The sequence below is a fragment of the Xiphophorus couchianus genome, chromosome 13, assembly GCF_001444195.1.
Source record: "Xiphophorus couchianus chromosome 13, X_couchianus-1.0, whole genome shotgun sequence".
Classification (NCBI taxonomy): Eukaryota; Metazoa; Chordata; class Actinopteri; order Cyprinodontiformes; family Poeciliidae; genus Xiphophorus; species Xiphophorus couchianus.
The window spans coordinates 13,353,534-13,380,852 of record NC_040240.1 but is presented as its reverse complement, the minus strand read 5'-3'; the positions used below and the strand labels follow the sequence as shown (position 1 = coordinate 13,380,852).

Genomic DNA, 27,319 nt, shown 5'->3' with positions numbered 1-27,319 from the left:
AAACTACTGATTTTACATTACGGGTTGATATTTGTTAGTCGTTACTGTCAAATGTCATACTCATGGGTCACAATTAAATCTTTTAATTAGGTGATTATGTTTGCTACTACCATTTTTACTCTCCCCTCACATGCACATGATTATCATGTGTATATGAGCTCTTCTTCAGACATTGAATGAAGAGTTTCTAAATTTAGTCAGCTTTGCGCCACAAAATCCAAGCATGGGTCAATTGAAACACAATTTGTTAAGGCTTTCAAAATATCGCTTTGTCTGATCTTAGTTCTCTTGCATTGAACTCCTGCAGACCTCTAAAGCTCTTTACAACCTTCTGCTTTCTAACCCTTTGACATCGCTCAACTCAAATCACTTTCTAATCTTATCAGCTGCAGGTAACAGACAACAAGCAGACTAGCTGGATTATGTTGTCTGTCTGCCTCACACACCCTTCTACATAATCCAGGCCACGACATGCTGGAGGATGCAACATATGGAGACAAGTAAGGAAGCGAGCCAGACATGTAATAAACACCAATGAGGCTTAGAAGAGATAGAAAAAAAAAAAAATGTTTTCAGCCAAAACATCAAACAGACTTATGTGCGGATCAAATTCTGTTTGTGTTGAACTTAGGGTTTTTGAGAAAGAGTGAGAAAACGGACACTGAAGACATCTTGCCGAGACGGTCTAAACATCATATTCCCAAGAAAAGCAATCCCTTGTTGGATTTCTCATTCACATTAGGAGCAGAAAAAAAACAACCAGTCGCATTACAATTCGACCCAAAAACAGCCAAAGAAAATATAACCTCAGAACCAAATTGGGATAATTTTCATCCTGATTTCATCAATCAAATCCAAGGCTACACACATTTACATGTTCCTCAAAAAGCTCAGCTGTGAAATTTTACATTTAGTCCATCTCAAGGAACTATCCATGCTGATGCTCATGCTTTGAAAAAAATACTTTTCAGTTGTATCACAAATGGAAACCACACCTGACTTGGACAAGGTTTCCAAATTTCAATTTAATTGAATCTAAACAGACAAAAAGACTGGATTGTAGCAAACCTGACATATTCCAACAGCTTTCTAGATATTTACTTTTTGCTTTGTATGGCATACATGCACAAGGAAAATAAGAGTTTATAAAGTTTTTTTTCCCTCACTACAACTTGCTCTTTTTTGCATTTAATTTTATTGCTATGCTAGAAAGAATACATACAAAAGAATATGGCATCTGCATAGAAGTGAATTTGTTGTTTCTGGAGTCAAAATAGAGAACTGGTTAAATGATGAAGAAATGTCAAGTTATTCAAAAAAAGTAATAGACTTTGCAGTTTAGTACCATTAAATGCTTCTTTTAGGAATCTATGTAAAGACCTGTGGAGCTGCAGTCTCAATCGACAAACAACGAAAAGCCTTTCCAGACACTCTGGCATGAGCGCACCACAGCTGTCTAGTGTTTACTTGGGCAAAATCTTTTGCAAGTTTGGACAGATCACTCGCTCTTTTCGCCTAGCACCTGAAACACCGACCCCCTCTGTTAGATACCAACATCATAACCCAACGCTTCCTGTGCACAATGACACATATCCTTGTTTCTTCCTGCTCCTTCTTTGCTCTACTGCCTCCATTTGTGGATGACTTCTGCTGGTCTTTGGAGAGAACTTTGTCTTCTGTCTCTCACTCTTTCGCAAACACACACACCATGTCAACAAAAAGTGTCTGTGGGAGTGTTTCCACATGAGCTGTCAGTGTCCATTGTTTCAGGCCGCAATTCATATCAGGACAAGAGTCAGGGCTCGTTCCTCCCCTCCTCCATTCTTTTCCTTCCTCTCCCATCCTGAACTGCTGAGTTGGCCTGATTCAACCGCCAACTCGTGGCCTGGCTGTTTGGAAAAGGGTGTGTGTGTGTGTGTGACAGGGGGGCAGCTTCTTCTCACGGTGTGGCTGTCTGCTTTTGTCAGGCATCCGACTCACTTCAGAAGCAGATAACTTAGCAGCAATAAACATCTGAATGATGCATTAAATTTAAATTATGAAGTGTTAAAGAAAATTGTACGCCGGGTAGGCGTACAATTAAATTTCAATTAATTTAGAGATGATCAACTACTATCTTAGACCAGCTTCTTAAGATACATTCTTCAGCAAGCAGTAAATTGAGTACATGAAATTTGGCAAATCAAATTATTAATCTTTATCGAGGTGGAAGAAATTACAGCCACTTGCAGCAACGGTATGAAGGAACGTTTTAGCCCTTATCTTTCAGTAACAGATAAAAACTTTGGTCTACCTCAATACCTGGAACCTGGTCTCACCTAATTAGGTTAACAGATGATACTACTTTAATTGCTTTATGCATTAAAAATTTTGAAATTTAATTTGCTTTCTGACAATCACCTGAACACCCCCTCTGGATATTCTGTGACTCAGCAGGTCCCCTGAGCTTTATGTTTAGAAGCAGCAGCTTCATAGGTGTTGACGGATCTATTTTACGGAGATGAGTGCCCCAGGATACATCTTCTGTATCCCAGTAAAATTCTTGATCAGATTTCCTTCAAAAGTTGTGATTACTAAACAAAGCGCCCGCAGATCAACTTGAAATCAGAAGAAAGTCGGACGCGTCAGGAAACTCTAAAGCAATAAGGAAAGACTCGAGAATCATCCACAGTACTGTTTCTGCAGATAAGATTGCAGTCTGAAGCCGGTAATCTTAAAAAACAAAAACAAGATAAAAGTTTAGGACATTTAAGAAGCATGTCGATGCACGTCCAACAACGTAGACCAGGAAGCAAGTTTATCTTTAAACAGCAAAATGGCTTAAACTAAATGGTCATAAATTCAACAGGAAAGCAAGTAAAACCTTCTTTTTCCCCTCCATATGCATTTTTCTTTTCTGAAAATGTGTTTAAGAAATTTACCTCTTGCGCTTATATTTAGATTGTGTGCCCAAGTGCTGCTTTAAGTCCAGCTACACCCTGGCAATTTTTTTTTTAAAAGTCTACTTTCTCCACCATTTTTTTTCCTCGGCAGCAAATTAGTTCCCATTTCACCAGGGATGCCGGAAAGGTAAACAACCCTGAAGAAACAGTCAACTCCCTCTTCACAAGACAGACTCAAACTATTTCAAGTAGAAAACAACAACGTTAAATAAATTAACTGTATCTTTTTTTTTTTCTTTTAAAAAGCACTTCTGACTGGTTAAACAAGGCTTGACAAACCAAATATCATTAAGTAAATATAAAAGAGAGATAAAAAAAACCCCGATAGGCATACACGTAACCTTGATGCAGATATACTGGTTTGCACAAGCTGGGTCATACTTGTGACCCAGCTTGTGCATCCTGGGTCATCCTTACACATTCCTGCTGTAAGGATACAAAGAGGAAAGTGTCCTCTTATTATAATTCACAATTTTTCAAATACCTAAATAATAATATGAAGAAATTGTCTTGTTTAACGTCTAGATATTTCCTTTGCTACCAGCTGTGCACCTCTCGTCATGAGTCGGGTGGCTCTGAAGCCGAGCTCGCCTGCGGTGAGCGTCGAGGAGCGGAGTCGGCCCCTCCTTTGTAATTATGGACTCTGAAAATAACTCTTTACAAAAGGCTCAAGGTTCATGTTGTGCTCGCTGAACTCTGATGCACAAAAGCTGCGTGATGTCTCTCCTAAGCCAGACTAAGTGGATGTAGACGAATTCCTCGGGGGATTAAATAGATTTTTGTGTAACCTCAAAGAAAAGTTGTCCATTTGAAGTGTGTAAAATAAATGAGAAATGTTTGGAAGTTTACTTCATCTGAAGCAAGACAACCCTCATGAGACGCTGTCGAAAAATGAACAGGAAACTACACTGGATCATCTGATAACTGCAGCAATCTCCCACTTGCACACATTTAAAGCCAATTTGCACGTTTTGATTAAAATTAGGTGAGCTGGGATTTCATCAGAGGAACCTAATCTTTTGCTCAAGCGTACACTTGTGTGTTCGTAACTTTTTAAAACGGGGATTAGTGCGAGTTCTCTACTGTTGTGCACACATCCAGAGCATGCCTGGCCTTGTCTTGTCATCCAGCAGAGCTGTAATTAAGGAGGAACTGCAGTGAGCAATCTCACAGCGAGCCGTCTCTGCACAAACCAACGACTCCGCCCTCGAAAACCCGCTAAACGCCCACCCGGCATGCTAACTCCCCACTCTCCCTAACCCTAAATGTTCGCTCCTTTTCCTCGCTCTTCTCATGCCTCTGCCAAAAATGTAGCCGGGGAATTTTTCTCGGTTTTCCCATATCTAGTCCATCTCAGTGTCTCCGTCTTGGAAATTGCCATTTGTCATTTATGAGTAACAATTTATTCATGAAAAAAGTTGTTTGCTGAAACTACTTTCAGCAAACAGAGGAAACTAATCTTTTGCTGAAACCTCAAAAACAGCTCATTAATCGTGATCCAAAAACATGAGGATGTGCTTCATTTAAAACAGTATTAGCAATGCATACCTCACTTTGAGAGTATTAAAATGGTAACATCTGGGAACTTAAGGAATAATAGCATTTTTTTAAATTTAATTATTTTATTTGTTTTACACACAGCAGTCAGGGTTCTAGATTTTCGCTGTAACAAAAAACTAAAGACAGATCAGCTTCTTAATATGTTTTTGGATTTCTTTTTATGGTAATAGATCTGCTTTAAAAGGCAAAAAATAATAATAAAATAATCTGGCAAGGAAGCCAACCCATAAACAAGAATACAAATTAAGCTTTCTGGAAAAAAGAAATCCTTCCTATAGACGACTTCTACAGCTGTTAGAGAGATGTCAAAATAAATGTGCGCTTCAGTCAGTTAGTTCATAAATCAGATAAACATGTCACATATTCTTAATTTTCTTTTAAGCCATAAAAGCAAGAGAGGAAAACAAACATTTCAATCTTGTTTTTTTCCTCTTTAAAAGGCTCAAGGAGTGGCTGCAGTGGTGGTGGTGGTTTAGGATGTTGTTTGCTCCGGAAAGACCGGGTCAATTTTAACTTGACCACTGAGATCTCTGCCACTCAACACAACAACAAAAAAAAAAATACAAAGACACAATCACATCTGTAAGTCAGACACAGGAGTTTATAGAGATCCTATTTAACATGAATGAAAAGCTTAAGGGTTTCAGAAAATATCCATATTAAATCAGGTTGTTTTTTTTTTGTCACAATAGAAAACACACCATACTCTTATGCTACCAGGTTGGACAAACACCAACACTCTTCGGTGCAGACACCACTACAGAGCAAAAAAGAAGACTCAAAATGAACCATTTTCTGGTTCAGTGAGGTTTTTGAAGACTAAAATAAGAGGAAGCACTGATATGTAAGAAGGTAAAATTATTTTTACATAAAGAGACATGTCTGCAGTTCACCAAGGCTGCAAGAGAGAGCGATGCTTTCAGCAGGAAATGGAAAGGCTGAACAGTGTCTTAAGCTTTTGAGGTTTTAATCTCAGTCATGGAGGATGCCGATTTTGAAAATGTTGGCAGACTTTTAGAGAAAACACACAAAGTAATTTAGCTAGTAATTGTAGATATCCTAACCTGGGTAATCCCAAATATAACGTATCATAATCATTTTGTCTAAGTTTTCAAATTTAGACTTTAAAATAAGTCTGCAGCACTAAACTTGTATATAAATCTCATAACAGATCTTAAAGATATATCAAAATCAGGTAGAAGCTGTACAGAACCACAGAATTTGACCCTTGAACTCTGACCAGTTCTTTTATCCTTAAAAACAAGACTTTACTTGACCATTCCAAGACAAAAAGTGAATAATGTTCTATAAAATAGTCATGAAAACTGTAAGAGGGGTTCCTGACAGACACTCCTTTCCCATGATGTCTGGAAAGTTCACTGTGGGAGAGCAGGAGGGGTGGGTGAAGGAGCGGTTCAAAGAGGGGTCGTAAACCAAAATGAAAGCAGGGACTTAGGAAACATAAACTCCAATATACTTCTGACAACACAACAAGAGTTTAATTAAACTGCCAATTCTGCCCCCCTCCACACACCCTGCAACAGAGACCACAGAACAAAGACGAGCATTGCTACTCTGTATGTCAGCTACATACCGACATGAGTGTCTGAAACTGTCAAACAAAAGTTTCAGAAACCCAGTGAAGACGTCTCAGACAAGCTGCATGCTTGGCACTTGACCGGGGTTTGTGCCTTCATGGCTTTTTGTGTCGGCTGCTGAGATTTACGACGTCGCTCAATCTGCTTTTCTGTGCTGCTGCAGTCAGAGACACAAAGAGAGGCCTCTCCACACCAGACATGGCTGCCGCTGCTGCTGTGTCCGGCTCCTGGCAGGGATCAGGCATTTCCATCACACTTGAACTATGACGCTTAATGCAGAAAGACACCCAGAGAAAAGGCCACACAGGTTTTTATTGAAAGGCCCAACCACACAGACAATTATGTAATCTAAAAGGATTAATGTTGCATGACGACTATTATTTGGAATCGGACGGGGCAAATTTTTACTAGTGACCAATACTTAATAACCTGTTTAAACTTTAAAAATATATCCCCAAATTTCACTCTATTATTTTTCCCCTTTTTGTTCCCGAGAGGAAGAAAAAAAAAAAAAAAAAAGAGCAGTAATAATAAGTTCAGTGTATCCTCGCTTCCTCTTCTCCCCACTTTCTGTCTGCATTTCACCGTCAGGCAGACTCCCCCACTTGTCCTTAATTGTTGAGTCAGGCCTGAGGTTTCTTACGAGAAGGATGACGACCAGTCTGAGCAGCTAAGTACAAAGAGAAAATCCCAGAATGCATACCAAGATGATCACCCAGATGGGCTTCTTGGAGAGAATTTCACTTTCAAGGCTTTGTCCAGGAAAAGAAATTAAAAACAAGTAATGACAAGGTAAATAAATATGGTTCCTAAGAAGAATTCCCTCCCCTGTTTTGTTTTTATTGGCATCTTATTATAGCGGGAGCTTCCCTACACAGCTGGAGGTCACCAGAAGCACCTGTGTAGATGAAGCATGACCACAACAAAAGATTACTGAGACTAAGCAACAAGACAATAGCTTTATAGGAACAAAATGGATGTGCTGGTATGAGGAAAGGGAACACGTTTGGCAAAGCGACAATTGGTTGGTTACACATTAGCATTTCCAAAGTACCCAAGTCAGTTGGTAAAAAATGAAGTCAGGACTGGTTGTCAACATTGCACAACGCACAGAGGTAACTCCTTAAAGCGATGACTAACATCCAACTCCACTAAAGACAATCTGTGAAGTTTTCTTTCAAGCCATTTCATCAGGCTGTCGTAGTTTTCCTGCGTTACTTCCTTTAAACTGAATCCAGTACTAGTGGAAATGACATCGCAGCAGTCTGGGTTTCTGTTAACACATTTCTAATGCAAAGGGAAACAGCAAAGGAGGCCAGCGTCAGGTCAGAGAAGTAACAGTTCCTTTGATCTTTGGGAGACCATGTGGTTCAACATGCAAAACGACATCTGTCTGCAGATCTCAGGGTTTTTTTTTTTTTAAACTTGTGCTATATTTCCACATCTCTCTTTAGCTTGACTGATGTCGGTATCCGTGGGTTGTTGGAGTCGTAAATATTGGCACGCTACATCTGAAGCCAAATAGAGACGACCTCGGATCAGCTGAATAACTGTTTATTTTAACTCGTAGCCTTTTCCGCAAACAGGGGTCTCTGCTCGTTGTTAAAAAGTTTAGTCTATATGCAGTCTGCTTATACTGTCAGCAAAACAGCTGAACTTTCCCCTCACAAAACGCAGACTGCAGCCTTACCGTTTCGTGACTGGTGCAAGTATTTGAACGAGGGTTTTTCCAAATGATCATAGAATTAAGTCCGGAAAGTTGCAATCAGAACTCCCTCACCTTAAAAGACTAAAGAGTTGAACAAATCAAAAAGCTTATAATATAGCAAAGAACTCTTGAACGTTTGAGTTATTTTGACTTTAAAGTAACCTTTAGCTTCAGTATTTTCTGAAGCATCCTTTAGCATCTATGAGTGATGGAGCGTCTTACAATTTGCCTATCAAGAGAGAAAAAAGAAAAAGCAGAAAATGTGGAATATCGTCTGTGATATCGTTGGAGGCAATTCGAAAATATATCGCAATTTAATTTTATTTATTTTTTGGCTACATCGCCGACCCCTACCTATTGTAGAGTCTCTCCTCCTAGTAATAAGATTATAAACACAAAATACACAACAGAATAAAATGACCTAACATATACTATGATAAGATAATTGAACTTTAAGCTATTAGGAGTTTATTCGTATTCAGTATTCAATTTATAAAATGTTCCTTTAAAAAAAACGTTATGTTTTCTGAGAGATGACATGCAGAGGTGGGGCAGAAGTGTGTTGCTTTTTGGAAAACTCTCTTTCCTTATCTTTTTTTTTTTTTTTTTAAACCAGCTCATGCCTCCATTAGTCAAAACAAAAGAAGAGAGTTCTTGGTTTTATTTGATAGATGATCTATCCATGATAATCGTTGGATTTTAGGTTCCTGTAAGTTCTTAGTGGTAGTAACCACCAAAAAAAACAAAACAAAAAAAAACAAACCTCTTAGGCTTCTACAACCATCAGAGAAACCTCACCAGAAAAACACCCAATCAATCTTCCTTCCATCTCTTCACTCTTTCAGGAGATAAGTGGCGATTATCCAGAGCCTACAAGGCTCCCAGGAATACACCACACATTTCTAACCTGGTTTGTTTGAGTAAAGGTCATCAGTTAAGAATCAGACCCCACAGGGAGAGTAACATGCATCAGGAGCAGGATTATCACTACATCCCAACAAAACTGTGGCACGTGCTGCAGATACTTCCCAAACAAAGGAAATCTAGGCCTGCGAGGGAGTGTCAGGTAGATGAAAGAGAGCAGCACATGCTGTCATAGCCATTGTTAATGCAGGAGGAGTGGAAAAGGATGCACATGGACTCACAAAGTTATCTGATCTGAGGGTGGAGGAGGCCATCTCTCACTGAGTTACAGGTCAATTCACATCCCATGGCTTTTAGTAATGAGCTATTAGTTTTCTTTTCATGTTTTATATGTAAATCCAGTAAAATCTTTGAAGCTCAATTTATAGTCTAATCCGAGATGATAATCTAGTTTCCCAGCATAATAAATAAAACACAGGTTGGACTCTTTAAGGGGTGTTTTCTTTTTAAACGCACATCAATGTCTAGTGATTCCCAATAAATATTTATTTTACTGTCCAAGTCTCAGTGTTGATGTGTGTTTTCACATGGGGTGGTCTGCTGACCCCGGTCACAGAAGACACACGGTGACACCACTGATGACCTGCACTCACAGGGTGGTACTGTCTGATACAGTCATTATCATGCTCACTTTCTCATGCCAGCATCACAATGGGTGCAGGGTATCTGCTCTGAGGAATGAGGTACTCGCACAGCCACACATTCACCTCTTTGTTTGGCTGCTAACAAAAGGCTGCAGATACGCAGGATGGTCAGACTGCCTCAGCGGCACATTCTTATGAACCTCATCACCATGGCCAGAGCGTCATTTTCAACCAAAACTCCTTGCCATTTTCTGCTCTACTCCCAGGTCACCTTTTCTTAAAGGACTGTTACTGCTTTCCAGTAAAGACTTATGTAGCTTTATGCTGTACAAATCTAGAACTCAACTCAGAATGACTGGAACCAACATTTAGTTTTATCAGAGCAAGAGTCCAGAGAAACCCATACTAGTTTATAGATTATGGACTACTTATTCTTATTAAACATGGTGAACCAACACGCAGTTTTATACTTTTACCCTTTTGTTTTTCTTTTAGTTTAGTTTGTATTTTCTTCTAATTCACGCAAAGGACTTTCCATATTCTGCCTAGTTGCAGAATATGTGCTATATTAAAAACAAGTACCTTACCTTTCAATATAAGATTACATCAAGAGTAAAAGAGCAAAAATTAAAACGCTAAGTTTGTGTGTGTATATACACAAAATTAAATTAAATACATGTTAGAAATACATCTATAAATGTACAACCATAATGATTTATATTAACCAAGATGCACCAAGCTGAGATTTGTAGCCAATTTCCAATAAAACTCTGACCGATTTTTGCAAATTCCAATTTCTCTATAAGAACTGGGATTTGCAACATTTAAAATATTGTTTTTAGCCTTTTTGACATGAGCAGTTATTCACAATGAGAGGCAGCAGAGTGTGAGTGAATGAGGAGTTGCTGTAAAAAGATTGGGGATAAACAATTAAGATTTGAATGGTATATTCCTGCATTTGATATCTGACCTGTTGATTCTGATTTCGACCGTTTCCAACTACTTATTCTGAGGTCTGATATACATAACCAAAGGTTTGAGCTGCAGAGATGGTCCAACAGAAAAGTGCAAGACTATCTTGATTAAATATTTTCCCAATTTTTATTTGATTTTATATAACTCAAGATGAAACCATCTTAACGCAGGCTTTTGCTTGAAGTGTTTGTGGACCTAAACAGTGGTAATTGTTACTCTTGACACATTTAATGAACACAGGAAAATAGAGGGAGGCACGTGTGACCCGCCTACCGCTCATCTGACCTGATCAAACCAAAACCACATAATTCCAACCTCTGACTGCACCTCAGATGCACCTCTTCAAATTATCCTGTATGTTAACTTATAATAGCAATTTGACCAGTTGGTGCTAAAGCATTAATAACCAATTCGTTTCTGTGTGTGTTCCCTACAGAATGTAGCTCCTTTTCATATGTCTAAGGCTTCCCAACAATCTGCAAGCAATTTCTATAATGCAACACAACAGACAGAGGTTGAAAGCTCAAAAATATATAATAAGAGTCTTCCAGCCATTTGTTCAAGTCTACTCTGAGTCAATCTGCCACTTCGACAGCTAGAAGAAACACCCACAAGGGGATGAAAATTGTTGTTTTCATACCCAAATGTAACCGGAACTGAAACAACCACGACTACAAAATAAGAAATGGTTAATGCAGCCAAATGACCAGCACCAACTTAAGCCTTTCACGCCTTTTTGATTCATTAACAACTTCCATTTTGAAGAGAGTGGTGATCAGTGTGATCTGCCAACTCTTGGGTATGTTGCATTCACTGATCACATGAGACAGATTGTACATTTGAGTTTCTGACTTGGCAGATCCAAAATGCCGGTTTCGTCAAGCATTTCCACGAATTATTCACAATAAAAACTATCATCGAATTAAACATCCTTTATAGCATTTAACACCAACAAAAGTGAGTTTAGTCAGCTTTAGCTATCTTAGTTTTCAGGAACACAGGCTAATTTGGGCCTCTTTGAAACCTATTCTGAGATGGAAATCCACATCATTACTGTTCACAAAACTGCTGCACAGCGTTTGAATTTTAGCCACCGGACTGCAATTAAAACAATACTCCAGAGTGTCCACACACTACCCAACACCGCAAGGAACATTCCTAGAAGGATCAAGAGTATGAATAGATGTGAATGCTGATGGATGCATTTGCATGCTATCTAGCTCTCTGGCAAGCGGTCAAAACCCTCTCCAAACTTGGGGATCAATGACAGAACAGGGATGGAGAGAGGAGTTGGTTCCCATTCAGCACGCTGTGGGTTTTGGTATTGAACAAATATGCGCTCGCATGCAGGCACGAACATAGGGAGCTCCTTCAGGAACCTCCCTTTTCATGCAGATCTTTTGTCTCTCAGTAATGTCTGGTATGCCAGCTCTGCTCAATGACCTGATTTCTATGGGGCTGCCGAGGCACCGATCTCTCTCCCTGCGTTTGTGTCTGTGTTCATCTGCCTGCAAGGCCTTCCTCTGGATAAAGCACAGGGCTTAGCAGGGCAGACAGACACAGACCAAGACTGATCCGGTGTATAAGAGCGCAGGGGACACAAAGAACACAAACAGAAAGTCTTGCATGAAGTAAACAGAACGGGCCTCAGGGCAAACTTAATTGAATGAGGAAATGTATATATTTTTTCCCCCTCAAGTTGCCAGAGTGATTGCAATGGACGAAGCAGTTAATAAAAATCGACGTTTACTTTACATTCTAACTAGTTTCAGGACATTTAAAACAGAAATATTTGATTCTACCCAACAAAATTTAAGACGAATTGTTTCTGCACACTTACCTCGCCTTTGTATGAATACCCTGAGTAGGGGATGAGCCGAGTCGACTGCCTTGGAAAAGTTCTCGTTGTTGTTAATCGGCAGGAAGTCCCCATGAGTGTCGGCGTATCCAATCATCACCTCTATATTCGCGAGGCGGTGAATGTGCAGGATGAGCTTGTAGAACTCCTCGAATTTACCAGGCTTGATCCGGTTTACGGAGAACCGTCGGAACTCTGCTCCGTACTAAAGAAAGAGGAAGAAGGGAAAAAAAATAGATGTTAATCCTAAAGTAGAAAACTAGGATGCCACTTGGATAAATAAAAAGGTATAAGCAGTTGGTGGATAAGGCACGGCAAAGCAAGCTTCTGAACAATGTATAAATAAAAATGACACTTTGAAAAACCAGTTTTAACACAGCCAGTGCATATTTTCAAACATTTGCATTACACAGCAGCAAAAAACATTGACCTTCAGGGAAGAAACGGATTAACGTTGCTTTTCAACATACCAAATGCAAACTTAGAGAAATAATTATATCTTAGCAAGAGAAATGAATTTCATTTTGCACATACTCTGCTTTTATGCTAAGCTACTGCTTTAATTAGCACAGACTCTAAACCAGAAGATACATGCATAGTACCATATTTATTCAGTTTATTCATCCTGATAAATTTTGATACAAATTTTAAAAATTATTTATGATAACCATAATTTTTGGGTTCCGTTTCGTAAAGCACAAATAGGCCTCATTACTGTCTGACTTGTGGAATCTGGAAAAACATATAATCTGAAGAACTTCATGATATCTAAACTCTAAAGAAAGTAAAATTAAAAGGAAAATCGGTTTTGAAGTGGCCTAGTCAATGTCTAGACATAAATCTATTTGAGCATCAAATCATCCAATATGGCTGAATAAAAATAATTTTGCAAAGCAAAGCTGGCCAGGTTTCCTCTACAGCGCTGCAAATGACTTGGTGACAGTTATCGCCTTAACTTGATGACAGTAGTTGCCCCCAGGGATGGTAGAACCATTTATTACGCTTAAGAGGCAATTACTTTTCCACGTAAGGCTCAGTTGTTTGTACAGCTTGTTTTGTTTAATAAATGAAATAATCCTTTCAGCATGGCCTTCAGTACTACTCAGGTCTGATATTTAAATGTATTGGATGGTCTAACATTTAAGTGTGACAAAAAAAGCAAACATAAGGATTCTGTAAGGGGCATTTCACGTCACTGAACTAGGCCTTAAGATTAATTAACTACCAGCAATATGTATTCTGTTTCTTTAATGGTTTGTAAACAGACTGTGAAGCTCACAGTTTCCGCCTCATTGAATGTGTTAGCAGCCAACCAAACACTCTGTGTGACGTTAGATAAACCAGGAGAGAAAATAAATGAGTGCAAAAACTTTGGATCGTATTCATTTTACGGAAAAAGGACCCATTAAACAACATTTTTTCTACCATCTACTGCAGCTCAAATGTCAAATGTTTGAGCAAATACTTCCTCAGGAACGCTAAATGTCATCCCTTAAAAACAGAGCAACTTTAGTGTACTCTAGATCTTCTATAGTTCTGCTCTCTCTCACCATCACGCAGCCTGAATGCACTTCACTAAATATATCTCAAAATAAGAACCAAACTAGATATTCTATTGGGGATATAAAGTGCAATTAATTTGGTATCAGATGCGACTGCATTTCTCAATAGCACACCTGGAAAAAATCTCAGGTCACACTGGTGCAACCAGTCGCTGAGGGTAAAACAAATAAAACCCCCTGTGAAACTGAAAGTCTCCTGAAGTTTCACAACAGACATGTTTACAGAGACAGCAAAGGGCGGGGACCCTCCCTCTGATTGGCTCTCTTTGTTTTAATTTGTCCTACTAAAGTCCTAATGGCTCTGATTGTTTCATGACGCCAAAATGTTTAATCTGCTGGAAAACTTAACAAATACAAAAGAAACTTTCCTGAGTTAATCACTGAAAACAGCAGTCGGCTATTTCCGTAAAACATTTTTATAGCTAGATAAACCACATGAATGAATCATATTAAACACAAAATTTAGTAAAATAAACACGGAATAAAGTTCCACCCTAAATGATTCATGCGTCTGGCAGATCTATGTAGCTCTTAAAACATCGTCTAATTCAGATTTTCTTTTAATTTCATTTATCTTGAGGTCTAAGTTTCAGCTTAAAGAAGCTCTTTAGACCTGTTTTGAGTAATTCTGCTTAAAATAATACATTTATTTACTAGATTGTCTACTAATAAAAAAAGAAAGAGAAAAGAAGGTAAATCTGTAGAAGAGCAATGTAGTCAAATATTTGGGTGCTTCAAAGAAAAAAAAAAAAGTTAGGCACACAAATAGTCTAGAGTAGACTATCCTTTTAAATAGCTCTGCACCTGTCTCTACCTCTGCTTACCTCACCGACCCCAACTTTGAGTGTCTTCTTGCCAACTTCCACACTGAAGAGTGTTCTTACTTTGACCTGGTTGCACTCACGGATGTTGGTTCACCATTTGATGCATGTGTACCAGTAAGAACAGATTTTTGCAATGGCTTTCTTGGATAGGTCAGTAAAACATCATAACCTCAAGGCTGAAATTTATAGTAGGCGAAAAAAACAACAACAAAAAAATTTAATTGTGACTCAGACACACAGGTATACAACCAAAACATAAAAGCGCACCTCAATAATCCACAGCAAGACAACAGCAGCAGTTCTGCTGTGTGATTCACATGGGTAATTTGTAGCCGTTTGTTACTCTAATCATCAGCTTACATCACAACTGAGCTGATGTCAAAGGCAGAAAGCAGAGAGAGAGAGAGAGAGAGGATCAGGGGCGAACAGGAAGGAGAGGAAAAGTGCTGACATGGTTGCAGACGGGCAGAAGATATGCTACACCCACCACTGTAATTAGAAGATGGCATATTCATTTCAGAGAAAGCCTAGTGGGGATGCCAGAGAAACTTCCTGCCAGGTTTACTTGAGGCACAACTTGTGAATCAGCTTTATGAAAATGAGACGCCCCATTTAGGTTTAAGCTAATATAAACCTAGCTACTCCAGAGGATGACACAAGAAGCCGATCAGCAGGTTCTGTCGGTGTTCAGTCGGAGTTGTTAACTTTGTTGGAAAGGGAAACCTCGTCTGTAATTAAGTCTGCAATACTTAAACATGTTAAACTTGAGCTACCAAATTGTCCAGAGATCTGGTTAGGAAAGTCTTCTTGGTACGGTATGTCATGTTCATTGTGCTCCATGCAGAACCACCCCAAGGCCTGCAGCAAGCCTGAACATGGCATGATTATTCACAGGCTTAAGAACTCAAACCCAGTACTAAGAATACATCACCTCAAACATGACATCACCTGTCCTTCTGGCCTATCAGGACGAAGTGACGCCGAACAAGCTCAAACATGCCTGGAAGCCTCCTAACTGACACACAGGAGAAAAAGGAAGATAAGTCACTTTTTACTTTGGTCAACACTCACTTCTTTGTCTTCATCATGCAACGCTCTGCAAGTCAAGGTTGACTTACTGATTCTCTGTAAATAAATTACCGACTATGAAGTTAGCAGATAATAAATAAATAAGTTCTTTATTATTTAAGGTATGCAAAACAAAGTTTTTAGGTAGTGTGGAAGAAAACTTCACCACCACTCTCACCTACCTACAGTTTATCCCCCTCCCCCCCCAACACACACACAGCGATAAGAGCTTTAGGTGACTGAAACCAGCTCCTTGCTGAGGCTCCTTGACAGATAGCCAGACACCTCCAATGTTATCCCTGATAAGCTTATCGCTGGAACAGTTTCCCTTGAGAAAACCAAACATGTACTGCCAAGCGCCAAGCACACACACACACACACACACACAAAACCAATCAGAAGCACACAAAAGAGCAAGAAACACACAAGCGCCACTACTGGAAATGTGGAGGAAGCTTATCTAATGTTCACACGGTTTGTGTTTTCTTTTGGACAAACATTTTAAGCATCAGCTGGCTTTAAGGGTTTGATTTTTTTTTGTGGTCAATATTGCCTGCAATTAATGACGAGTAACAGGAATGTCATCTTTTCTTCAGGTTAAACTGTGTTTAGAACAGTTCCGTTTTGCATTTCTAACAGGCCAGAGAAGTACAGAGGACAGCAGTTCTGGTTGGAGTTGATTTCTAACTAAACTCATTTCTTGTTAGGAGACAAAGTTATACCAGCAAAGTTTCAGTCCAGTGGCAAAGCAAACTTGGAGTGATCTTTGGAAATTGTTCTTAGAGATATGCATATGGTTCAAATAAGATGCTGTTTGTTAACAAGAAAAACTAAAACAAAACAAACCCCTCCAGCCTTAATAGAATAAATTTAAGACAGGGGTTTAGGAATCTTTTACAATATTGTGCTTCCACAGTGATTCTCTTTTTCAACAAATTAAAACTCGGCTTCTGATGTATTTTTCGTTGATGTTGAAATTTCTCCTGAAAGGAACCAGTTGCAAATGCCCGCAGTTGGAATACCACTGGTTTAGACCAAAATTAGACCATATTTTATTATAATGGCATTAAATTTGCACGCCAGGAAATAAGTTGGACACTGTTAAACTCTCCTAAACTTGATTCAGAATGAAACCAACCTGGAGATGATGAGTTATTTTCTTTTTAATAGTGCCACAGACATCTTGGCCATGTTCTAAAATTGGAAGGAGATCTGGTTTTGGTGACAGATGCACTGCAGATGGGTTCCTCCGTGGAAAAAGGGCCGATTGTCAAACCTTAAGAAAACGTGAAAACTAAACAATAATGCCCTGAAATGTTCTCCCTATAATTCAACTTGATTGCCTCAAAACTGAGTCATTTTTAAATAATATTTAAATGCAGTATGGATGAATCAAGACATTTTTAGCCCTTTCAAAAATATATCGGAATGTCACCAATTCCCATCTTGCGTATGTCAGTATGAACTAAATATAGCTTTCGCCATTTATCTGTTGTCTCAATCATAGTTGAGGTGAAGGGCTGAACTGAGCAGCTTGGACTCTTCAGCACACGGGAAGCAGGCTGGAAGGGAAACAAAGTGACAGAGAGTCACGTAATTCTGTGCGTGAGGAGCTGCATCTGATCAAACGGAGGGGGAGAGGGTGGAGAGAACGCGTGACGCAACAGGACGGTGAGTCAGCTCTCGGTGTGATGATGATGCTGATGAAGTTGCTCGGTTCCAGTGCTGCTCTGTGGCAGCTACACCCACAAACAACCCCCCCCCTGGTGGCATCACAGTCAAACGATGCAGAAGAAAGCGACTCTCCGAGGTCACCGTGTGTGTTCATGGTTGACCCCTGGACTAGATGTTTGCCCACCTGCTGTCAACCGGAGCATCTGTCAACCGTCTCACAGACCTGTCAGGTGGACAGACGGGGGGAGGGGCTCCTTATCAATCTTCTCGGGCTGTGGTGATCACGGTTGGCTGAACGCCTTTTCGGATCAACTTTTGTTTTCTACTCAACTTTCTATAATTGAGCTTGAATGCTCTGGGAAGATGATTAGTTATTCACTGATTGATAAAAAGAAGAGAGTTTGAAGGTAATCCACTGGCTTTGGTAAACACGATGGGGAAAGCAACTCTTGACAGATTCTGATGAGAGTTGATCACCTGTACGTTTGAGTGTGTGTGTGTGTGGTGACCCCTGAAGCATACAGCCTTGTGAATTTCACACAAACTACTGGCTGGACTTTTTCCTTCCACTAAACTTTCAATTACTATGATTGGATACATCATTGTGTGCAACCCCCTGCCCCCAGAAACAATTAGTCCTCTATATCATTTAAAATATCTGAGAAACTCAGTTTTGGGTTTTAATCCAGTCTTTAAAATTTTAAATGAGCATAATTCGATATTTATCAGTGCAAACTAAATGTATCAATTCTTTCCTAAATCCCTGTAACAATGGTAGGAATTTCCACAGGAAACCTGGTTCCCCTTTGATGAAACAAAAATCTTTACATAAGTAAATTTAACATGATTCTATAATTAATTGGTTTATGGATATGGCAATTGATTCAAATTAGCCACCAGATTCTAGGCCTCCAACAAAACAACCCCAACATATGTAGAATAAATCGTAACTACTGCAGCCACAATGTTACATTTGATAGATTTTTTTTTTCTTCACATGTTCTCCTAAGATTGTCGCTGAACAACAAACAAACAAACAAACTGTATTGCGTTTTAAACCCCACAAAGCGTAGTGACAGCCAATAACGATCAGTCAGCACACAATCTGAATTGTCGGAAATAAAAACAATCGCTGCAGTTCACACAGAAACACCCAGAACCCGGTCCGGTTCGGATCAAAGCGTTGCAAAGAGAAGGAAATGTGTTAGTTGCAGGCAGATTCTCCCTCCAGCTCCTGCTCGACCATGTGTGCGATTTTTTTTTTCCTTTTTTTTTTTTTCTTCTTACACCGAACTCTCGTTGAGTCTATAATTTATTTACACAAAACCACCCACCTTGCTCTTCACTTCCACGGCGTCACAATCAGCGTGTCGCAAAGGTTGCGACTTGTTAAAGCTCCGATTCATTTTGGTGAACGAAAGAGGGAGAAAAAAGATGGGGAAAAAAGTTAAGCCTCCCTTTTTCCGCAGAAAAGAGGGGCTCCGATCCTCAGCTTTTTCTTTAGATGTCCGCTCGCTTCGCTTCCTGCAGAAAAGTTGAAGTTTGTTTGCGGTTTCTGCTCTTCTTGTAGGTTTCCAAAGTGCTCCGTCAGAAGCGAGAGATGACTTCACGTTACAAAAGCCAGCGAGAAACTAACCGCGTTGACTTGTGGAGAGTGGGGTAAGTTTTGAAATGACATCAGCCCTCCTTAAAAAAAAAAAAAGGGATTCAGGGATGCGTTCGAGTAGCGCTCGTTAATCTGACGTTCCTCACTTCAAAATGCTCAGTAAGAAAACGAACAAGAGATGGAAATGAAGAGACTGGTTTCTGAAAGAGTGAAGAAACACGAAGAAGAAATGTAAACATAGAAATAAAGACACCGTAAATGAATACATGTTTGCAAATAAAGAGAGAAAGAAATGAAAAAGGAAAGAATCAAGAAAGAGGAAGAAAGACAAAAAATGCTTTTTAAAAATGTATTTATGATTTTTAACGCAACAATGAACACCATATATAAACATTCAAGTCATACTTGAGACAGCGATTTGAAGAATAAACACAAAAGAATAAATGACAAAAACAAGAACCAACAATAAAACAAGGCACACAAACAAAAACCCAGCAATTATTTCCATAAGTAGGTGAAAGATAAAAAAAAGTAGATAACCAAAAAGCAAACAAACAGAGGTTACAGAAAATAAATTATAAATTAGACAGAAAGCAAATAAAACGTTTGAGGTCTTTATAAAAGAAAAGGCTTTTTTATAAAGACCTCAAACATCTGTGGAGAGACATTAAAAATATAAACAAAAGTTTTAAAAAAAATTCACAGCAGCTGCAAAGCCAAGCAAATCTATGATTTACTAACCAAAAAATGTCAAGAAGGTACAAAAATAAAGTTAAAATAGTAGACACATAAATGTAAAGGATTATACGGACATGTATACTCAAAATGACACAGTTGCAGTATTCATAGGTTATTATTCACCTCTGGAAGGAACAAAATTCAGAACGAAATACATAAACCCCTTAATTTATGAAAACAACTCCACCGATTAAAACAACTAAACTATTGAAGAACTCGTCAGGAAAAAAATTGCTAAATTTTTCCTGATAAAGGACGGGAAAATTACTTTTCATAATATTCAAGCGGAACGTCAAATTACTGCAAAACACTAAACATAAGTGTCATTATCGCAAAGTATTTTTTTTTAGCAAATTCTGTTATTTTTAGCTACAAGAGATTTTTTAAAAATAGAGTTCTACTATTTCCGATAGACGTGAATGTGTCACCATTTGGTCCAGACCTCCAGAGCGCCAGAGGACGCATTCCTCCGGGCCTGCAGATGGTGCACGTGATCAAAAACAAATGAAAGCAAATATTTCATGTTGGTTTAATTTACGATTTGTGTTACAGCTAAAACAGGCCCAGCTCAATTAAAGTCAATCAGGTGTTTATTTATCCCGAAGACAAATCTGTGACTTGTTCTTAATTAATTATGTTTTTCCAGACCAAAGCAACCTAATTAATATCCATCAAATTTTCCAAAAATATTATTTGTAGAAATGTGTTAAGGGTTAGAGTAGGTCGTGAAACAGTTAACAGTCTGTAGAGAAAATTTCTTCTAGGTAAATTTCAGCAGGGAGATTTATTTCAGATCTTTTTTCTTTTTTTTTTTTATCAGCATTTGAGCTGATTTAACTTAACAGTTCACAAGAAGATACATTTTAGGAAAACTTGCGGTTGTTGACTTAAGATGTTCTGTTCATTTGCAGGAAGATGTTGCCTGCTGCTGATCAGAATGTGGTACTGCGTCTCTGTGTCAGCTTCCTTTACAGCAGGGGTCCCCAAACTTTCTCCTGTGAGGGCCACATAACTTGTCCCTTCTCTGATGGGGGGCCGGGGTCAGTTTGTAACAGAAAAAGTGTGACGATTGTAAGAGTGCTAAACATAAAAATGTATTGTTTTTCAGAAAGCACAATCAAATAACCTTTTCTGGATTCTTTAGAGAACAAAAGTCAGGAAATAACACTATTTATGAAATAAATAATAACCAAATAACACTGGGTTCTCCACATAAAAAAAAAGGGATAGGGTCAATTATATGCATGTATAAAATAGTTACTAACTAATAGTTAATAATAAATAAAGTTCATTACTAAGGAACATTTTATTGCAAAAGTCCAACTTATCAAATAAAAATGCACATATATGAAAATACTCTGGTATTGTTCAGGGGGCCTGACCAAATGTGGCCCGCGGGCCGTAGTTTGGGGACCACTGCTTTACAGCAACAAATAAACAAATAAACAAGAGCAGCTCCACTTTTTATACAACTTATTTGTACTTTAATTAGCTTAAAGCTGTGTTATTAAAACCTGGCATAGCCACTGTTCTAAAATGGGAGAGACAAGAGAACATGTTGTTCGAGAAATAATTTAATAGTTTTCACTGTGAGACTATTAAGATTCAATAAAAGAAAAATTTACTTTAGGATTATCTATAAAGCTTTACCAGGGGGTGACTGTAGATATGAAGGAGGCTGTGAACTAAAAACTAAAACAGTTCAGTTCACTGATGTAAAAGAAAATGTGTCAAGACTGAGAATTTCTGTAATGCTATGTATATCCAGCAGAGCGCAGCAAAACCTCAAAGTTAAAGAAAAAAAGACCTGCATTTAACCCAAAATTCAAATAGACCGAGATAAAATGTGTTTTAAATGTATCAGCTTACTTTTCAAATCCTTAACATCTCTCGTACTGTGCAAAAGTTTTAAACTCCTCATAGGTTCTTTATACTTTGCTTTCAGTTATGCTATCAGCCTTATAATCTTTCAACATATCTTGATCAGTTAGTGAGGCTGCATTTAAGTTTTTTCTTTGTAATGAAGATATTTTTTATTAGGAGGCAGTGATGAAAAAGGGAATGAGCCAAAGTTGTGTAATTTCTCATGGAAAGCGAAAGAGGGCTAAATAAAAGTTTCAGCAAGAGAATGAAGATGGAGCACAAAAAGATGGAAAAATGGATTCCTTTTTTTTCCACCAAAGGTGCTTCGTGTCTCGTCAGACACAGGAGGCTGTTAGCTTGATCCTCAGAGCTGACATCTGAATCAGCCTGAGTTTAGGTGGTCCAGTGGTGGTAATGTGAGAGGAGATGATTACAGTGAGATGAAGAGATACTCGAAATAATCTGTCCTGTGTGAGTGTGTGTGTGTGTGTTTTTTGGGGGTAGAAAAACATCTGGAGATGGTTTTTTTAGGTGGCAGGAGTACCAGCCTTAAGCCAGTCAGACCGGTAAAAAGGTTTCTGTTTTGCTTCACTTACTTTCTGATTAAAGTATGTTAAAAAAAAGGAGGACACACACACACACACACACACACACACACACACACTCACACACACACGCCCACAGAAAATGTCTCAGCATTCGGATCATACTGAATGCTACAGTTGTGTTATGACATCATCAGACCTGAAGCTTTTTCTCCTGGTTCGCACTGAGCCATGACACACCAGCAGACTCTGCAGACAAGCCGTCTGACTGGTGGTCTAAATTAAATGCAGACAGAGTGCAAGCTGGGAAATGTAAAAGGTAATCTGTTTTCCCTGCAGTCTATTTTCTCCTGGGGAGACACTTTGCGAGCAAGAAATGTAAGCAGGAGTAGGGGGTCTGGCACCATCTTCAAGGCCACTTTAAGAGCTGCATATTCATAAATGAAGTAACACCAAACACACGCTGTCCTTAGGAATATTTTAATTTTCATCACACCTACCCAGATTTTGCTTCGACTGTCGGCATGAGCTGAAAAAGGAATGGACTAAAACTGAAATAGAGGGATGAAGCAACACTTATAAAATCCATTGGAGGTCTCATACTGAAGGCCAAAGAAAAGAGAAGTTCATTTAAGGACAATTCAGTTAATCAGCAGTCTGGCCACTGCAGATAAGTGGAAAGCAATTGTTTCATTACATCAGGAGCACTATGTGGGATTGAAATGAACATACGCTGAATTTGATTCTTTAGAGTATGAACTGAACATTTTTGTCTCGTAAAGTTCCTTATGGTGGCTGTTGCTTCAAATTATTTCTATACAAATGAACTCAGAATATCTAGAAAAATTGCTGACTGACTGGAATGTTCCTGAAGGTGAATGAATAATAATCAGAGGAAAAAAATGGGGTCAGGTTTAAAACTTTAAATGTAAGGCATTACATTTTTAAATTGTGGAACAAGAACTCGTTTAAAGATGTGCAACCTGACTAGTATTATGTGTTGCTAGGACGCCTGATCTAGGCTAATGCATGAAGCATTACAACAGTAGAGACTAGACATGATCAAAGCACAAAAAACCTTAAGATCTCCAACAGGAAGACAAGGCTTCACTTTAGCAGCAGCTCTCTGTTGGAAAAAGCTCAGGGTTATGCCTTTGAAACCTGAGAGCACTTTTCAGTTAATGTCTCACAACCCCTTACTTTAGTTAGAAACTTAACCGCCTACTCTGCATTTAAAAGGAATCAAAATGATTCATTCCATAACCCATAAACAGGATGAAAATTACACCTTTACATTTTGCAGCCTGTTGGACTAATTCTGTTCTTTCTGGATGGTCAAAGATAGACTAGATTAGCTAGAGTGCATGTTTACAATTCTTTAATATGCTGCTGACTACATACAAGGTAAAACCTGGCCTGCTCTTAAAGGGGTACTGGGCATTTTTTGTGATTCATGAATACGTTACCTGGCTTACGTCAAACTATTAAGTATTTTCAGTGGCTCAAACTCCATGGTGAATTTCAACCAAACCCAAGATAAGAAATTATATTGTAGTTTATGTAAAAAAATATTTATAGATGTTTGCAATATAGGATAACATATTTTCTTTGCCAGACTATATTTAACAGGTCAAATGTTTAGTGAGTGTTTTGGAGGGAATCTTATTGTTTACAGATTGAAGAATCATATGCTTCTTTGTAGAAAAAAAAGTTTTATCCAAATGCACTTTATATAAGAAGCATTTAGTAAACAGTAATGGATTAGAGAACCATGACCCGATGGTAAGATGATGACTGCTGATTGCTATTCCACAGAATCCCGCATTGAAAAAAAAATCAGTAACACCTTATAAACTTCAAATCAATCATTTATGTTTCTGAACTCAATGCTTTCCTCATTAAATTAAAGTTTATTCTCTTCTGTTTTATGTTGTCAAATGAATCTACGCAGTGTGTGAATTTAAAGTCCCAACATTTCCTTTTTAATTATATCTTACTTCTTTGATAAATGTATAAGCTTAAGCTGAGTACTAGCCCTGATTTTAGGTAATAACTTTACTGAATAAATAAATCTGCTAATGTGTAATTCCTACTTTGGTCATCTCTGACCACTTCCCTTTTTTTATTTTATCATGCTCTCATGTTTGGGATGCCAACGAGTTGTGTGTCAATGGCCTTGGAGAGGTTTCATGTGATGCAGAGTTAAATAATCCTGAACAGATTTCCATACCAGAGATCCCCAGCATGATGCTGCCACCACTTGGGGGTGCTATCGTCATAGCAAAAGCCAAATTCATGCATGCTCTCAGGCACGTACACGGGCCTGCTTTCTCTCATTGTCCTCATTTTTCTCACTCACACACATCTATCTATTCAGACAATGCCAACTCTCGCACGTCCTTGCCTTCTCTCGGTCCTGGGTGAGCGTTGCCTCTTTTGCGGACTCTGTGATTCATGGAGTCTTTTGATGTGTAAAGTGGTAAAAGACCTGCTCCCTGATCTGGACTTTGTCACAATTTCTGAAGCCATTAGGAGGCTTAGAACCAGTTCTATTAAGGAGTTCTAGAGTGAAAAATTTCACTTCATATATTGAAGTTCCTGCTTGGTTCAGTGACACTCCGAGTGGTTCCCCTGTTGATCACGAACACCCCCATCACTTGTCTGCCTTCCTTTCCTGTGATGCGGTGCAAAGCGGAGTCTGTCCTGATTCACTTCTCCTCCCTGCAGAATGAAAACATCAGCCATCTGGTTGAGGGGTGAAAGGTCAAACCTCAGGCTGGTAATGAGGATGGCGTCGCTTGGGGGATGTTGGAGGAGTAAGTGCATTGGTGTCTGTGTGTGTGTGTGGTTGGTTCAGCGTGTCTGCTTCCTGAGTGAGCATTAAACATTAACGAGTGAGGTCTGCACGTCTAGTAGGAGGACGGGAGATCTGAGTGCCCGGAAGGAGACAGTGCGCGGACAAAGTCAAGGCGGATAAATTAAAAAAGGTGCCAGGGCGTTTGCACGGTTGCATGAAATGCACCGAAAAGCGGACTGCATGTGGATACGCCGTACCTTTCAGTCACTCTCTCCTCAAAAAGCATTTTCCTCTTGTTTATCGACTCACCCTTCTAGGATTCTGTACATCAATAGCTTGGGGTCGATGAGAAAGAAAAGGCACAGAGGCTGCTGTTGTGACAGAGGTGTTTGTGTGTGTGTGGCCTTACATTTGATACACTATAAAGACAATTTTCCTAACACATACTATGCTGCGGGGACCAATTGCTCCTTATGGGACCAAAAGCCCGGGTATCATAAGAAGAAGTGGTGTTTTGGGGTTATTGTTTAGGTCAAGACTAAGGTGTGAATTGAATTTGGGTTAGATTTGGGCTTAGACATGTACTAGTAAAAGTTAAGTTTACGGTAAAAGTCAAAGTTAGTCTATCGAGATGAATGAAAAATTAATAGAAGTCGAAGCAAAAACCATTGTTAAGCTATAAAGACATCATATGTGTGTGTATTTGTTTAGTTATTCTATTTAGAACAATTTCTGGCATATTTACTAAACTTGTAAATATGTTTACCAACACTTCTTGTGGGGACCAGTAAAAGGTTGTCCTGGGGCGTGCCGTGGTGGCGTAGTGGTTAGTGCGACCCGTCGCGGGTTCGACTCCCGGACCCGATTACATTTGCCGCATGTCTTCCCCCCTCTCCTTCCCCATTTCCTGTCAGCCCACTGTCATGTAAGGGACACTAGAACCCACAAAAGACCCCCTAAAGAGGAGGGAAAAATATATATACTGTATATACAGTATATTTATTTGTGATTTCACCTGGAAAACTTTTGCAATGTAGCATAGAAAATTATATAATTGTTAGTTTTAAATCAGAAAAAACAAAAAAGGTTGTCCTGATATGGTGGATCGCCTTGTTCAGGGTTAGAGGTTAGGTTTAGAGGCATGTTGTGATTACGTTTTGGTTAATGTTAGGTTTAGACTAGTTTTTGTTAGGGTTAAGGAAAATGTCTCAGTTAGGCATAAATGGAGTTAAAATGAATGAAGAAAGTCCTAAAATGGGTAGAAATACAAACTTGCATGTGTGTATATGTTTTTCCTCTTTTTTTTGTTGCCATATCACATAATTTGTTCCAGTTATTTTCCACCTTGACTGAATGTCCTGTCCACTTCTGCTGGAGTTAGCTGTATTCGAAGATAAGCCGTTAGATAACAGCAGCAGGTCTCGCTCGGCCTCAGCGCTGCAACAACCCGACTGACTGAAAATCACGGAGTTGAGGTAAAAAAAAAAAAGCAAAAAAAGCATAGATCTCACAAGCAAACTCGATTACGTTCACTTCCTTTTCATTCTCTTTGCAGACTCTTCAATGCAGTTGCAAGTGTGTGCTCCTGTGTTAGTGCAGTTGCCATGGAAATGCAAGCAATGGTGGGAATAATGGAACACTCAGCAGTAAACCACCACCTCTCCTGTTCTACCAGTAACCTCTGAGAGCCTGTTTTAGTCACGCTCTCCGACTGCGGATCAGTTTAATCATAATATTTCCACTGCATTGAGTTCCCCTACATATGAGGTGAATTTGATTGTTGAGTGCATTACGTGTGCAAGGCTGGTGAAGAAGAAGAAATGGTCTCCGGCTTAATGAGGATAATTATCATAAATGAAAATAATTATTTCTCAATAAGAAAAAATAAAATATGACTGTTTTATGTTTGCAGAAAAGGATATGAGCAACAGGTTAACATATTTTAAGTAGAAGAGGTATTACATAATATTTCTGTTGCATTTATAACTCCCATTTCTTTGGAAACATCCTTATAGCAATTATATTATACACTGGTAACAAAAAAAGAGGGCATGGCTGACCTTGTACTTTTAACCAGGATCTACATTCATGAGAAAGGCTCTGTCATAAAAACCTTACCTGGAATTATTATTATTATTATTATTAATAATAATAATAATAATAATAATAAAGACGAGGATGTAATAAACAACACCCTCCATATTTATTGGTTCCTCTGATAAATTAATTGAAAAAGCCTGAAGTGAAATTAATGAACAATTTCACACACATACACACAAAAATGCATGTTTTAATTAGAGTTTATTTATTGAGTACTGAAAAAAAAATCCTACATCTTACAAATTGATGCTCCTTAACAATTCCTGTAAAATACATGGAATGGAAGCATTTTTTACATTTGTTTTCTTTATAATTTAATGAGACTTTGAACTTTTAATGGCCTTTTATTTGCTAGGGGTATAAATGTGATATGGCCTTTGTCTGGTGTTTGAC

The 27,319-nt window shown here is 38.7% G+C and overlaps 1 protein-coding gene across 1 annotated transcript in view; it reads right to left on the bottom strand.

The window, feature by feature from the left end:
- The window catches only part of pard6gb (par-6 family cell polarity regulator gamma b), a 33,332-nt gene extending 14,362 nt beyond the window's left edge, over positions 1-18,970 (bottom strand). The window contains exons 1-2 of the mRNA XM_028036905.1: positions 18,612-18,970; positions 12,132-12,354 (exon numbers count right to left, since the gene is read on the bottom strand). Of these exons, the coding sequence (XP_027892706.1) occupies positions 12,132-12,354; positions 18,612-18,683 (295 nt within the window). The 5' untranslated portion in view covers positions 18,684-18,970. The remainder of the gene's footprint in view (positions 1-12,131; positions 12,355-18,611) is intronic.
- Positions 18,971-27,319: the final 8,349 nt, after the last annotated feature.